Below are 15832 nucleotides of genomic sequence, written 5' to 3'. Positions count from 1 at the left end.
ACCCCTAACAGGAGCAGCCGAAAGTACAACAACAACAATTATTGTTCTTCCTCTTCTTCTTATGTTAAATAATACATTTGAAATTTATTTAAAAATGATCATCATGTATATTTATACCCGTGTACATTTGAAGACAGCTCTGGGGACCATTATATATTTATTTGGAGTATTCTCTAAGCATTTTGGGTTTTCTGTTTCAGAAGCAGGTATACCCAATGAAATATATTTCCAAAAAAAAAAAAAAACACCATCCTGAATTATGAGTCAAACAGCTGAAGCCACAGTTTGGTGTGAGAGCTGAAATACATGTGAGGTGACCGAGGTCAGGGTCATCACCTCATACACAGATGCACCAACTTCTTATCAATCTCATCAATCTGCTCACGTGACACAAGAAGAGAGACGGAGAAATGAGGGAAAAGAGAGGAAAGTGAGGTGTGAGACAGGAGGAAAGAGTGTCCTCTCCAACTGCTTCACACTTTTACCCCACTGATGCACTGTTCATGCTGAACCATCAGGTACTTTAAAATCAGTGTTTTATACTTCTGACATGACATTTCATCATCCAAACACAAACCCTACGGCACAGACGTGTCATGGCAACGAAAGATGTCAGCGAGTCGAAGTTCCAGACCTATCTGTTGCTTTTGGAACACAGCACCAAATCACCAACACTTCTGTGGTGTGAAAGCGCAGCGCGGTTTTTAGACGAGGTCCTGAACCCTTTCACCACTGTTCCCTCTAAACTGTGCACATTCTGATGATGCTCCCATGCAGAACAAAATCAGTGCAGAACACAAACACAGAAATGTGTGAGTCAGCTTGAGTAACTGAAAATGATTTCTGTGCAGTTCAGATCAGCCACAGGGACACTCGACGTTCAGAACAGCATTGTGTTTTTCGTGGTTCTTGAAAGCCCAAACAGAAACACACATCCTGCTGCCACCAAACATTTTTCATCAAGAAAAAACATCAGAAGAAACTTATCGGTGCCTATCGGTGAAAAGAAACTCTCTCAACTTTCTCATTCCTTCTCTCCATCCCTCTGTATTCACCTTCTCTCACTCTAACCCCTCCGTTCTCATTCTTCCACCCCAACCATGCATTTGTTAACACACATGTTGGAGCATGTGGAGTGTGTGTGTGTGTGTGTGTGTGTGTGTGTGTGCAAACGTGAATAGACATTTCTAGTCAATTTCACTCAATGAAATTTGTGCTAATTCATATGTGTGTGTGCATGCGTGTGTGTAAGAGAGCTTACAGCTGTCCAGAGTCTATGTCAGGATATCAGGGTGTTCCATATGGCTGCAGTGTCTTTCTCTCCCTCTCTCTCACACGCACACACACATCTGCACCTGCTCTCTTAATTACATTATTAATGTTGTATCTGTGCCTGTCAGTTTCACTTAAGGAGGCGTGTCCTGCTCTCTGTGCCTGTCATTCTTACAGAAGGAAGTGTGGTCTGCTCTCTGTGCCTGTCATTCTTACAGAAGGAGGCGTGTCCTCCTCTCTGTACCTGTCATTCTTACAGAAGGAGGCGTGTCCTCCTCTCTGTGCCTGTCACTCTTACAGAAGAAGGCGTGTCCTCCTCTCTGTACCTGTCACTCTTACAGAAGGAGGCGTGTCCTCCTCTCTGTACCTGTCACTCTTACAGAAGGAGGCGTGTCCTCCTCTCTGTACCTGTCACTCTTACAGAAGGAGGCGTGTCCTCCTCTCTGTACCTGTCACTCTTACAGAAGGAGGCGTGTCCTCCTCTCTGTACCTGTCACTCTTACAGAAGGAAGCGTGTCCTCCTCTCTGTACCTGTCATTCTTACAGAAGGAGGCGTGTCCTCCTCTCTGTACCTGTCACTCTTACAGAAGGAGGCGTGTCCTCCTCTCTGTACCTGTCATTCTTACAGAAGGAGGCGTGTCCTCCTCTCTGTACCTGTCATTCTTACAGAAGGAGGCGTGTCCTCCTCTCTGTACCTGTCACTCTTACAGAAGGAGGCGTGTCCTCCTCTCTGTAACTGTCATTCTTACAGAAAGAGGTGTGTCCTCCTCTCTGTACCTGTCACTCTTACAGAAGGAGGCGTGTCCTGCTCTCTTTGCCTGTCAGTCTCATTGAAGGAGGTGTGATGTTTCTTGCCTCAAAGCTAACAATTAGGAATTAAAGCTAAACTGTTTGCAGAATCACATTATAACACTGAAACTGCTCTAACTCATATGATAATGAATCGTTATATGCTTTGATCACATCAAAATCTTTCACTCTGGGAAAGAGATACACATCTCTGATTTAACTGAACAGCAGGAAAGTCACTTGCATTGCCACAAAGACACTGTCAAAGCAGACATTTTTCCTACAACATATTAAACTTGAGCACTTTCTGGTATGCATTTACCCACTAGTCCTCCATTCACAAGTAAAAACTGAGTAATTGGGATAAAAAGGAGTGTGTTCATGCTTTATGGAGAGGCTTTGCAATGCCAACAATAAGTACAAGGATGTGTGTGTGTGGACAAAGACAATCACCTTGTCCCCACTGGAGTAGAAGAAGTACCGGAGGCGGACGATGTTGCAGTGGTCCAGCTTCCTCATGATCTGCAGCTCACGGTTCTGTAGCATAGAAGAGAGGAAAGAGAAGAAAAAAAAAAACAAAAAAAAACATACAGCATCATCAGCACAGAGAATATAAACTTCATCACACTCAGAGTGCACAGAAGGGCTGGGAAATAGAGTGAAAGCATAATATATAAGTATAATGGCAGTATTGTTTAATGGTTACAAAGTCTGACTGGAAGCAGCTGCAACAATTTTCTACTTTATTATATTTTAATATTCCAAGGAAAGTTTAAAAGGAAATAAAAAAAAAACGTGTGCACCATTAATGGTTACGTTAATATAAAAGGTAAAATAAAAGATAAAGTGCAGTGGTGTGATGAAGGCCTTGGTGTAGCTGTATGAACAGACGTTTAGCAGTGTTGCTGTCGAGCTTCACGTCCATTTCTCAGCCTGAATGTGATGAGATGACGAAAATAGAAACAACGCACAGGGCCGTGCCTCAGGCAAACGTTCAGTTGTCACACACATACACACACACTATATCTCTCTGAGCCATGCTGCCTGAAACAGAGGCTGTAATTGGCACACCACCCACACAGTGACAGAGAGAGAGGCGCAAGCGTGTCTCATTCACGGTGCTAAGGGAAGTGAGGGAAATGTAGAGGCGGCGTATTAAAATAAATCCTGTTGGAATCGTCAAAACCAGAAATATCACACATTCCCCGGCGGTCTTGCTGCAGCTGCACAGCGTGGGATGCTCAGAACAGTCACAGATGCATTTATTTTATAAAAAAAAAAAAAAAAAAAACTGAGATAAGGAAGTGGGCTTAAAAACACACAAACACCTTTGAGTTTTGAAAGCTCAGAATAGTTGGGGGGAAAAAAGTTCTTAGTGGAATTAGACGTTAGGAGCCTACACACTGTAGCTGGCTACAGTCACTTACACACACACACACACACACACACACACACACACACACTCTCATCAGGCTGTAATGCTGTATCTTAAATCTGTTATACGATTTTAAGCCCAATTTTCCAACACAGATTAATTTTGGAGATCTGCGATAACCCCCTCACAGCTCACCGACAGCACTCTGCACGTTCCCATGGCAACTGCTTGTGTAGTGTGAGCGGTTCAATGGTTCAGGATGTGACTGCAAGCCGTTGCAAACGCTCAGATATTTTCAAGCATGCTTGATATTCTCAGCGATGAATCATATAGAGTAAAAACCCTCTGTGACTAGTAGCAAGAACAGCACTGCGGAACAGCTAGAGAGAGCCTGAGAGGAAATCAAACATCATGCGCAGCAGATCCCTGAATCCAGTTCTATCATCCATCTATTTGTGAAGGAGTGTGAGGGTAAAATATATGCATCATGTTATACCCAGTCTCTTGTTAGAAACAGCAAAATTAAAGACAAACACGTATAGTGGATAGTGATGCACGGTATAAATATATGTACACTTTTTACACTATACCTCCAGTTCTCTTTGCAGAACAGACAACCCTCACTACCTGCATTTCCCCAACCAATTCTTCCTCTACAGTACATTTTTCTCTTATTTCTCTTTTTGCTTCTTTCCTTACAAAATACTGCAGGACCAACGACATTAGCCCCTTTAACCAGAACACAGAATATCATAGCTAGCTAGCTACCTGAACATGACTAGTTCATTATAGTGCACAGTGTTCACAGTTACAGGGTGCTTCATGTAGGGTGGGAGTTGCCTGGAAGTCTTTGACAGAGGACTGTCAATCCAGTGTGCTCTTTAGAATATTAGACCATGCCCAGTTAGTTCTCAAACTGAACTGGATCCACAGGCATCTTGTTTTCTTTCATTCAAACTTTCCATGAAGTTACCGCAACACCCCAGTTCTAATATTTAACATAATGTTCCCCTGGACTTTAATAGCTTTATGATCTAAGTATCAAAACCATGCTACTCTGCTCATCAGCTATCTCTCTCTCTCTCACTCACTCATGACTTCGGTGACTTCATTTACCTTTGTGGTTTCCCGTCTCTCAGGCAGCCTGCCAGGCCACTCTGCATCGCCGCACAGACACACGCACACACACGCACAGACACACGCACAGACACACGCACAGACACACGCACAGACACACGCACAGACACACGCACAGACACACGCACAGACACGCACAGACACACACACAGACACACACACAGACACACACACAGACACACACACAGACACACACACAGACACACACACATTATACTCCCACAGTGCCATTATAAGGAAACATGTCAGCCACTTTCTTAAGTAGCTAATCTATAACAACGCTGTTTGGGGGGAATGAAGGAACACCTAACAGTGCAGTAATGGCACTGCAGTGAAGTGAAAGACTATTCTACCTGAACACTTCATTTTACATGGTCACGTACGCCAACGGGCCACGTGCCAAGGCTGAATAATCAAATGTCGATCACTGGCTCAGGGATGACTCAGCACGATACCGTATCATCCGGGCAGGGTTTTTCCCACTTTATTTATTCCCTTCAGGGCAGACGTGCTTCCTTACTGGTAGGAGCTATTAGATATAATATGGCCTGAAATGAACACAGTATGATGTAATTCATTTTCTTTTAAGTAATAAGTGCATTGTGTGTGTCTGTTGAACAACGGAAGAGAATTTGTGATTCTCTCACTGTATCACCAATTTCTGCAATCTGACCGAGAGCAGAGGAGAAGCGCATTTCATTAAATCAATCACGACACGACCTGACGGTACAGGTCGCCATGGCGACGGTGCTTGACGTGATGACTGGTTGGTGGGTTTAATGTGTCAAGCACAGAAGACGTGAAGAGCTGTGATCAAGGGGGTGAAGAGTGTAAAACTCACACACACACACACACACACACACACACACACACACACACACACACACACAAGTCACAGTGGATCAAATTCAGCAGACTGATGTCACCATGGTCACATCATCATCTATAAAAAGATACTACATTCTCATCCACATCTTTGGCTGAACTCACACTTATGTTCCTTTACAAATGGGACGGCGTTAATCTCAGGAACACAAACACTGCTTACAATTTCAGCCTGCTAGAGATTAACACCGTCTCATTCCTCTCCCCAATGACTCTCACCTTAAACCTCTTGTCCTGCAGCACCTTCTTGATGGCCACCAGCTCTCCGGACTCGCACAGCTTGGCCTGGTAGACGACGCCGAACGAGCCATTCCCGATCACCTTCGTGTCCGTGTAGCTGACCTCCTGGGGCCGATCGGGCCCCTGGCCTGGAGTCGCCATCACTGACGTCACCTTGCTGCCATCCTTATCTCCTAGAGAAGAAAAAAAAAAAGAAGAGGGAGAGTCAGTCTCATGACACACACACACACGCCGTTAGTTACACTTAGTTTTTGCCTAACAATTTTGCTCCTGGGAAAGTAATTATATCGCAAAGCCTTCTGGGTAAGTTTCGCTCCCGAAATCTACGACGACAATGACTCAATTTAACAAACTTCACTCACGTCAATAAACTTTCAGACTGTTGTCTGACTCTCTGGATCTGCCACCCTGTCATAAAAATACAGGGCTGGAGCAAGCTGAAATCTTTGGAAATTAATATCATCAGCACATGAAGTTCTCTCTTACAGCAGCAGAAACCCTGAGGCTTTTCAGCCTCGTTTAGTAAATTTTTTTTTCGAAAGATAACTGATTGGTTACAGTCAGGCCGGGGCGAATTGCAAGCCGTTTAACTCTGAAATAATTTGAACTGCTCAAAGGGCTCAAGGCAGTTTGAACAAATATAGCAAAGTATCCACAAATACTGGAATGGCCTTAAAAACAGCAACATCAACAATGGTTGTGGTTAAAATAGATAAATAAATAAAATAATAAAAAGAAAAACAGCACTGTAGCACAGGGTAAAGGTGCGTTCACGCTCGTGAGCGGCAAAGCGACATGCGACCGTGAGATTTTAGTGACAGAAGAGAGCGACAAAGTGACAGTGTGAGTTAAAATTGACACAGTAAAGTGACAAATCGAAACGATTGGCTCGGACCAATCATATGGCGCAGTTAGTACCTGCATATAATTCCTATGTTTTGCCACACTCGAAAAAAACTAAATAAAAACATATAATTGTGTTTTCATCTTATTCTCATTAAATACATATAGAGACATTTCAAAGAAAAATAAAGCTTGGAGGAAAACAGCAGAGATCGTTGGTGTCTTTGGAGAGTGTTTGTAGCTAGCACAGCTACTCTGCTAACATGAGGACAGCTACTCTGCTCTCTACTCTCTAATATTAAGCCTGACATGTAACGTAAAATAACTCATTTTAGGTACAGTTAAAAGACCACGAACTTATATACTGCTGCAAACTGTATGCTGTAGGCTACATTTCGACCACTGCTCTTTCTCACTGGAGCTAAAAACACAGGACGGATGCAACACGCCCACGTGCGACAAGAGCAGCGCTCGCTCCAAGCCCACGAGAGACAAACTGAAAGCGACATCGGCGACTTATCGCTCGCTGGTGTGAACGCAGGGTAAAGAGGTGTGAGGTCCTGTTTGAAGTCCTTCCTGTTTTTAAACAGCTTTAGTTTTAGGAGCAGTGACTGGAGAGCTGTGATTGGTCACAGCTGTATGTGCTGTGCTGTACAAAAACAGAAAATCAATACAGAAAAAGAAGTCTGTATTGAGCTCGGTATTTAAGCCCAGTGATTACCAGACAATGATGTGCATTTCATTTAATCTCATATTTACGTCCATGCTGTTTCCTGTTACTAGCAAGCTGAGAAATGAATGCAAGAAAGAAATCTACAAAAATATATGATACATCTTGTGATCATATGAGGGTTTTGTGTCTGGGTGGAAGAAGTTATGGGCTGCATAAGGGAAAGTGTTATTTTTGGCTAGACCTTCAAAGTTGTGAAAACAAGCAAGTCCCTGTGAAAATAAGCAAGTCCCGGTCTATCTGAGACGAGCAAGTCAGAGTAATAGTACAGTAAAGCACCAAGCAGAAGACGATCGCATCAAAGAGCAAGACATGAAGGATAACATCCAGCTGATGTTCATGTTTCAGTGGAGCTTCACTACAAGACACTTCTTATTCAAAGAACTTAAATCATGCAGAGCTGCTCATCCAATCTCTTCAAAGCAAAGTGGTGTGTGATGTGAGCGCTGACCGTACACAACACACAGCATGTGAAGAACAATCCTGATTATGAGAGCCTTATAAGGGAATTGGGAGAAGCCGTGGATTCCTTCAGTGCTAGCACAGCGAGACCTGTGATGTTCTTGGTTGGGATCACGCGTTGTGTAAAAGGAGTCTCCAGTGTCAGCGTTTTGTAACAGGCAGAGTAACTATACATTTTCTGAGACAGGAAAGTCTTCCATACGGAGACTACAAAAAAAGAGAAAAGAGAGGCTGGTGAGGGAATGCTGATAGCCACGATACCGTAAGTTTTTCGTGGACATCTCACAACCTTAACTGTAACTATAAATGGACAGGAAATGTCATTTGTTATTAAATTAAAAACTGTAAATATTAAGAGGCATAGAACACTTTGGGTGAGCTGTTACTGGAAAATAATCAACTTTTGCAGTGGTAATAGTAACTCTGCTTCACGTCAGACCCAACACACCACCACGTCATTGATTGTTTTCTCATAACATCACGCCCCCAAGTGTTTTATTCTGTACTTATAACATAATGTTTCAGGGGTGAGGCTGGACATTTTTTGCAATGATACAGTCAAAATAGGACTAGTGTGTGTGTGTATATATATATATATATATATATATATATATATATATATATATATATATATATATATATATATATATATATATATATATATATAAAGCTTGCATTATAAATCGCACATTGTAGAGGACATTAAAAGTAATAAAATAATTGATACAAATTGATATATTGATATTCCATTTCATACTTCTTAGAGATTATCAGTGTCCTACATTAGTCATTCACCAAGCCCACATAAAAGACCCATAAAGAGCACCGTGTGTGTGTGTGTGTGTGTGTGTGTGTGTGTGTGTGTGTGTGTGTGTGTGTGTGTGTGTGTGTGAAGCAGTAGGCTGTGCTGAAAAGGATTAGAGGCTTTGGGTTCCAGAACGCAGTTCAAAGTCCTTGTTAATTCTGTTAAAGTTTAACTTAAGACCAGAGCCTCCCTTTGACCCCGACTCTCTGGCACAGTCTGAGTTTGGAGCATAATCGATTTTTTGAAATGAATTTGTTGAAATGAAGCCACTAAGTCTTGATGATTAGATTAGATTAGATTCAGATTAGACTGAATTTTGAATTCTAGAGGCAGAGATTTGATTTCTGAACTGAGAGACAGAGCTCTGAATTCTAGAGGTAGGCCTGTCACGATAACTGCTTTTGTTGGATGTGATGTCCCAGAAATAACTGCAATAAACGATGATATTGTCAATTAAAGATCATTTTATGCCAATGATATAATGATAATATAATAGCATAATAATGCAAGTACACCCTTTCATAGAGCAAAGAACTTTAAATCTTAAGAAATCGTAAGACACTGGAATTGGAATGTCAAAAAAAATTAAATATCCTAAATAAATAATAATAAAAAAAAAAACATAAATAAAATAAAACCACAACCAGAACAATAAATAAAATGGACTCTCTGGCTCCGTTAATAAAAACTGCACTAAATAGTTAAACACTTGGCACAGGAGTAGAGGGAGTCACTCATTCCTTAACAGGCAATATACTGCCAGTCCAGTTAGGACCTACGTTAGCAAAAAGTGCAAAGTAACAACATATTAGCTATAATTAATAACAAGTAAAACAAAGTAACATGTTTGACAAAGTTAGTTTAGGAATCCTCCTTTTAGAGTGTCTCTGAAGATAGCACAAAGGCACTTGTGTGGAGGTTTTCTTTATGCTGTAGTTATTCGTTGTCCGTGTTTTAGTGCGTTGTTATGGAAAGAGCGTATTCACAGCGTGACGTAACATTCTACCTACTGCTTTACTCAAGTTCAAGTTCACTTGTGCGTTCGCGTCATTTTGTGCAGAAGGAAGTTGTAACATTACGTTTATGTCGTGTAGATGTCTGATTAATCTCATGTGTGTATAGGATGTGTTTGAGGGAGTTAATTACGCCGCTAGTAAAGCGCTTCAGTTTACCGGTGTTCATTCACTGTTCAGTTTCAGCTCACGCAGCTCAAGCGGCTCAATCCCCAACAGTATTCACTATAACTGGATTATTTGAAACACTAGAACTATTCACTGTAGATTTTTCTTCTTCAAAAAACATTGTCAACGCATTGTTAATATCTTAACGTGTCATTTTTTCAACAGTATGTTTTAACTAAAGTCTGTGCTAGTGCTTGCTACACATCTTAAATTCACATGCAGTTTTTGTTTTTATCTTAAATTCGACGGCCCTAGAGCAGACGAGAGGACAGACGCAGCGCAAATGGCTAAAATGTTGGCGACATTCATTCTTATGTAAACAAACACACGTAAACACAATAGGCGATATCGAAGTCAGCAAAAACAATTGAGGTCATGTTCTTATAGCTGACGATAAGTCAAGAATGTAATTATCGTGACTAGCCTATCTAGAGGCAGAGATCTGTCTTCTGAATTCAGAGTCTAAACTGTAAATTCTGAATTTGAGAAACTGAGCTCTAAATTCCAGAGACAAACATCTGACCTTCTGAACTGAGAGACCGATTTCTATATTCTGGAGGCAGAGATTCGAGACTGAATTCTGTATTCTAGTCACTAAGCTATGAATTTGAAAGGCAAAGTTCGGAAATTTAGAAACCATGTTAAGAGAGCTGACTTCCAAATGCTGAGCTTTGAGTTCTGAATATTAGAATCTGCACATCTAGCTCTAAAATCTGCAAATATAGCTCTGAAATCTCCTGGCCAAGGTCAGAAATCTGTGTTCTAGAGATGTAATTCTGAGGTTTAAAGACTTATAAATCATTTTTGTAGGCGGAATTATGAGTTATGAACGCACTCATTTAATTAACAACTTCATTTACAAAGAACTTGGTTTCTAAATTTCAGAACTTCGTATCTAGGATTCATAACTTAACAACTAGAATTCAAAAACGTCATCACTGATCCATAATTCAGAACCCTGTTTATCAATTCAGATCTCTGCATCTAGTATTCAGAACAGTTATAATGTAGTAACACTAAATGTGGCTGAACAGGGAGATGGAGCAGTAGCCTGCTCAAGAGAAGATGCTCCAGAGTACAGTACTGTACACCTCACACACACACACACACACACACACACACACACACACACACACACACACACACACACACTATCCTTCTTCCTTTTCCTCCTGAAACCTGGCCAACCAGCCACAGCTGCATGGCTACCCACCAGCCAGCCCCACATCCGTTTCCATAGCAACGCACACTTCTCAGAGATGCTTTGGCCCACTTACCGATGGCATGCCATCAACCAATCCACACCCAAGCAGATACATGTGCACACACTCGAGTATGAGTGAAGGGCGATGACAATACACATTTAACATGATTGACAACCTATAGTGTAGGACACAAAGGCATTCTCCAAGCGTACAAATAAAAGGACGATCTTCCGATCTTTAACACGCTGTCAGACTGGTTACTGGAGCGGCACACACTCGCTCCGCACAAGAAGCAGATAAATGAAACAGGACAATGAGGCGAAAAACATGTCACTTGTAATCTAAATGAGATCCCTGGTGATCTTTGTCTGAACTGGAGATGGTTCAGAATTATGACTCAGCAAAATCGCTACAGCATATGTACAACAACATGCACCATATGAACCTCAGCTACGGCACATGACCTCATTTAACGATGTGTGTAATCCAACACGTACTGAAATGCAAGTGTGACTGCATGAGTGCAGTCGTAAGTGATGGCCGCATTGGATTTCATTGTACATAATTGTGCTTATTGAGAAGAGTCTCGCTGTGAGCAGTACAGACCTTGATTGTGCCATTTGTGCCACAAGGCAAGTGGAGAGGTGTGTCTTTGTCAGTGTTGAGTGGAGACATCACGAAACCCACACACACACAAGCTGCTCACGAGCAGTGACATCATCCAATCAACCAGAACAAAAATATACACAGACCCATAGTACAGGGTAGTGCATAGTGTGTGTCTGTGTGTGTCTGTGTGTGTCTGTGTGTGTGTGTGTGTGTGTGTATACACAATTTCCACATCGTCAGTAGCTGTAAGGCAAGTCTTTTTCCACTGACGTAAAGTCTTGCTCTCCTTCTCATTCCTGGCTAAGAGACATGAGCGTGTTCTGTGACAGCCTCTCCCAGTTATAAGAGGGAAGAGGGAGGACAGAGATTGACAGAAATGCTAAGGACAGAGATACAGCGATAAAGAGATAGAGAAGAATAAACAGGAAGACCAGCAGTCAATGACGTAAAAGAGAATGAAGGTGGTCAGACACACAGCACACACAGCTGTGTGGTCCACAACTTCAGTAAAGACAGTAGATTAATGTGACCTGCGGAGTGACCTGTGACCTTGAATTTGCACAGACGGAACACCTCCCTCGCTCAGTTCCTCCCAGTCCAAGAAGGAACTCCCATTCCTCGGCTTGCTTTTTACCAGCCCTTTTCCCTTGCTTGCTCCTTCCCAGTCCCCTTCCGTCACTTGCTCCCTCTCAGGTCCATTTCCCTCATTTCTTCCTGAACATTCCCTTCCATCATCTGAATCCTTCCCAGTCCCCTCTCCTTTGCTTGCTCTCTCCCAGTCTCATCTCTCGGTTGCTTCCTCCCAAGGCTTGATGCCTCGCTTGTTCTTTCTCAGTCCCTTTCCCTAGCTTGCTCCAACCCAAGTCCCCTTCAATCGCATTCTCTGTGAGTCCCCTTCACTCGTTTTCACCGTCCCAGTCCCTTTCCCTCACTTGCTCCCTGGCTTGCTCAGTTCCAGTGGTGTTCCCTCACTTGCTCCCTGGCTTGCTCAGTTCCAGTGGTGTTCCCTCAATTGCTCCCTTCCAGACCTCTTCCCTTGTTTGCCTCCTTCTTGTCCCATCAATTGCTTGCTCCCTCTCAGTCCTGTTCCCTCACTTGCTCATTACCAGTCCTCTTCCCTTGCTTTCTCTCTCATTAGCTTCTTGCCTTGCTTGCTTAGTCCTTCACTAGTTTCTTACTCACTTGTCCCTACACTCTTAGCAGAAACTGCTGTTTTGGGCTTAAATAAATGACACACAGTAAATACATTGTTCCATCTGTGTCAAGTATACAGCTATCTCTATCAGGTTTTAATGTTTAATGCTTTACAGTTTTTAATGCATCCTCACATCAAATCATTTGTCACAGACTAATGATGACTTGGAGCTGAAAGGGAGGACTGGGCAGACGGAGCAGACACACTCGATACTGAAAGCAAGAACAATGTAGATGAAGCAATTTCCTTGGAGAGGCTTAATTTCCTTCCTTTGAGTTATATCAGCTTGCTCACAGAGAACAAAGTTTCATCAGCAATCACGGACAGGTGGAGCTGTTGGCTACATAAATCCCCCTTTGAACACAGGAAATCAACTCTTTTTTAAAATACTACTCAAGTCCTTGCTGATAGCAATCAAAATTGTAAAACGTTTGGGAGTCGCTTTGTAATGTTAACTGGTCAGTTTTATCTCAGGCCTTGACATGCTTTCATCTCTCTATCAAAAGACCTGCAGCCAATTCAGCATTAAGCCACTGCTAGCACATGTGACACTCGCACACACAAACCCAATGTGATGGAGCACAAGCACATCAACATGAGCAAACACACACTGGACACAAGTTTACCGAAACAGGTAGCTGGAAAACCACGTAGTAATGAATATCCACATAACCTAAGCCTTTTAAAATCCAAAGGTTTTTAAAAGGTTTTTAAAATCCATTTATTTAACAACAAAAAACATATAATCATTGATGCGATGAAGTTTCTCTGAGAAAATGAAGAACATTTCCACCAGAGAAAAGTCTTCAAGACGAGGGATGTTGGACTGTGTGGTTTCTTGGTAACAAGCTACATTTTCTTCCTTACTAATGTCAAAAGAAATGGAGAGAATAACTGTTTATAGCTACACGTGATAACAGGAACTAATCATTGTTCAAATTTTTCATGGAAGTTCAGTATTAAATGCAACTATAAATGGATAAAAAGTACTTTTTGTCATTCTTTAACAAAAAAAAAAAATTAAATCAATGGCAAACTGCAGTGATACAAGAGGAATAAAAGGCTTGGGGACATGCTGTTACGGGAAAATAATCCACTTCACACCACCCCCTTGGTGTTTTATTCCTTATATAACATTTGCTTACTGCACGATCAATACTTAGGCTACTCAGTGAGACTTTTAGCTCCCTATTTCTTTAAAAGAATACAGCAAACCTAATAAAATACACCAGTCAGGACTCTCAACCAGGATGTAACCAAGTCACCAAGCCCAAAAGAAGTACGGCCAAAGACTCATCCCTAAATTTCCAGCGTACACAGAGTAGCAGGAGAAGCCCAAGATTACAGCTAGCTGGCTAACGCTAGGAGCGAGCTAAATGAAAAGCGCTTCCTACAGTAGGGTACAGTACCATTTTTCTACCAGAGGATGCAAAATTTCCAAATATTTTTTTTATTTAAAGCAGCAACACTCTGAGGGTCACCAGACATTTTCTAAAGAACCGCTGTAAAACAGTTGATCCAGAACGTTGGCGCGTTGCTGCGAGTTTAATGACATAAGACAACCACCTTTTTCATCAAACTAAAACAAGGAACAGCACAGAAAGTTGGTTATCAAATGTTCCAATCTGATTTGCATACTAGACACCATACAGTAATCGGATTCCCTCCGCTAACCAGAGACACGTTTTACATTAATGTGGGTCTCAGATCCTGATACAGGACACATGAAATGATCAGCGGCGTGTCAACAGCGGCTCAGACTCGCCAGAGAAACCAAATCACAGCTTCCCAGCTGAGGATTAAAGAGAACCCAGAAGAATGATGAAAAAATGAATTTTTTAAAGGTCAGGGATATAGTGGAGGGGGAGAGAGAGAGCGCGAGAGCGAGAGCGAGAAAGAGAGAACAAGAAAAAAAAGGAGTGAACAGAGAGAGAGTGTGAGAGAAAAAAAAGAGAGTGGCAGACACAAAGAGAAACAGAAAAAGAGACAGTGACAGAGAAAGACAGTGACGGAGAGAACGAGAGTGTGTAGAGAGGGCAAAAGAGAGCGAGAGAGAGAGAGAGAGCGAGCGCGACAGAGAGAGAGAGAGAGAGAGAGCGCGACAGAGAGAGAGAGAGAGCGCACGCAACAGAGAGAGAGACAGACAGACAGACAGAGAGTGCGACAGAGAGAGAGAGAGCGTGCGACAGAGAGACAGACAGACAGACAGAGACAGACAGAGAGCGCGTGCGACAGACAGAAGCAGACAGAGAGAGAGAGAGCGTGCGACAGACAGTCAGACAGACAGAGAGAGAGAGAGAGAGCGTGCGACAGAGAGACAGACAGACAGACAGACAGAGACAGACAGAGAGCGCGACAGAGAGAAAGAGAGCATGACAGAAAACAGGAGAACGATAGAGAAAGAGAGAGAGCGACAGAGAGAAAGAGCGTCAAACAGAGACTGACTGACAGCGATAGAAAGGGAGAAAGCAACAAACTGACAGACATACAGAAAGCAATAAAAAAAAAAAAGAGTGACAAAAAGAAAGTGACAGAGAAAAACAAAGAAAGCATGACAGAGAAAGATGGAAACAGAGTGAGAGAGAGAGAGAGAGAGAGAGAGAGAGAGAGAATGACAAAGAGAACAAAATAGAGGGAAAGAGAGAGAGGACAGCGAAAGAGAAGGACAGAGAACGAAAGAGAGAGGAAAGAGAGGGAAAACAGCGAGAACAGAGACAGAGAGAGAGAGCGAGCCAGACAGAAGGAGAGAAAAAAAAGAAAGGAAGAACAGATAGAGAGGGAGAGAGTGACCGAGAATCATTTAGGATTTTGATACATACTGCACATCTCTTTCATACACACATTCATGAGCTTGGTGGGGTTTTTTTTTAATTCACTGGGAGACGACATGACACACACGCGCACACACGCGCACACACGCGCGCGCACGCGCGCACACACGCGCGCACACACGCGCACACACACGCGCACACACACAGATTACAGCTCAGCTGTCGCACACAGTTGGACACTGAACACTTTGACACAGCCACGTGGTCATTTGTAGGTTTCTGTGTGTCTCACTTTGCACAATAAAGCCCTGTTAGTCCTGCCATAACACATTA

General features: G+C 42.5%; 1 protein-coding gene across 3 annotated transcripts in view; it reads right to left on the bottom strand.

Annotated features, from left to right (window-relative positions):
• gsk3ba (glycogen synthase kinase 3 beta, genome duplicate a) overlaps positions 1-15832 on the bottom strand; it is a 64788-nt gene that overhangs the window by 18949 nt on the left and 30007 nt on the right. For all 3 annotated transcript variants that reach the window (XR_008301812.1, XM_034304543.2, XM_034304544.2), the window contains 2 exons: positions 5678-5871; positions 2515-2598 (listed from right to left, as the gene is read on the bottom strand). Coding sequence is in view for 2 of the 3 variants with exons in the window: in XM_034304543.2 (XP_034160434.1) it covers positions 2515-2598; positions 5678-5871 (278 nt within the window). In the remaining variant the exon portion in view is untranslated. The remainder of the gene's footprint in view (positions 1-2514; positions 2599-5677; positions 5872-15832) is intronic.

This window comes from Pangasianodon hypophthalmus, chromosome 5, assembly GCF_027358585.1.
Source record: "Pangasianodon hypophthalmus isolate fPanHyp1 chromosome 5, fPanHyp1.pri, whole genome shotgun sequence".
In the NCBI taxonomy this organism is placed as follows: domain Eukaryota; kingdom Metazoa; phylum Chordata; class Actinopteri; order Siluriformes; family Pangasiidae; genus Pangasianodon; species Pangasianodon hypophthalmus.
This window is presented reverse-complemented; position numbering and strand designations above follow the sequence as displayed.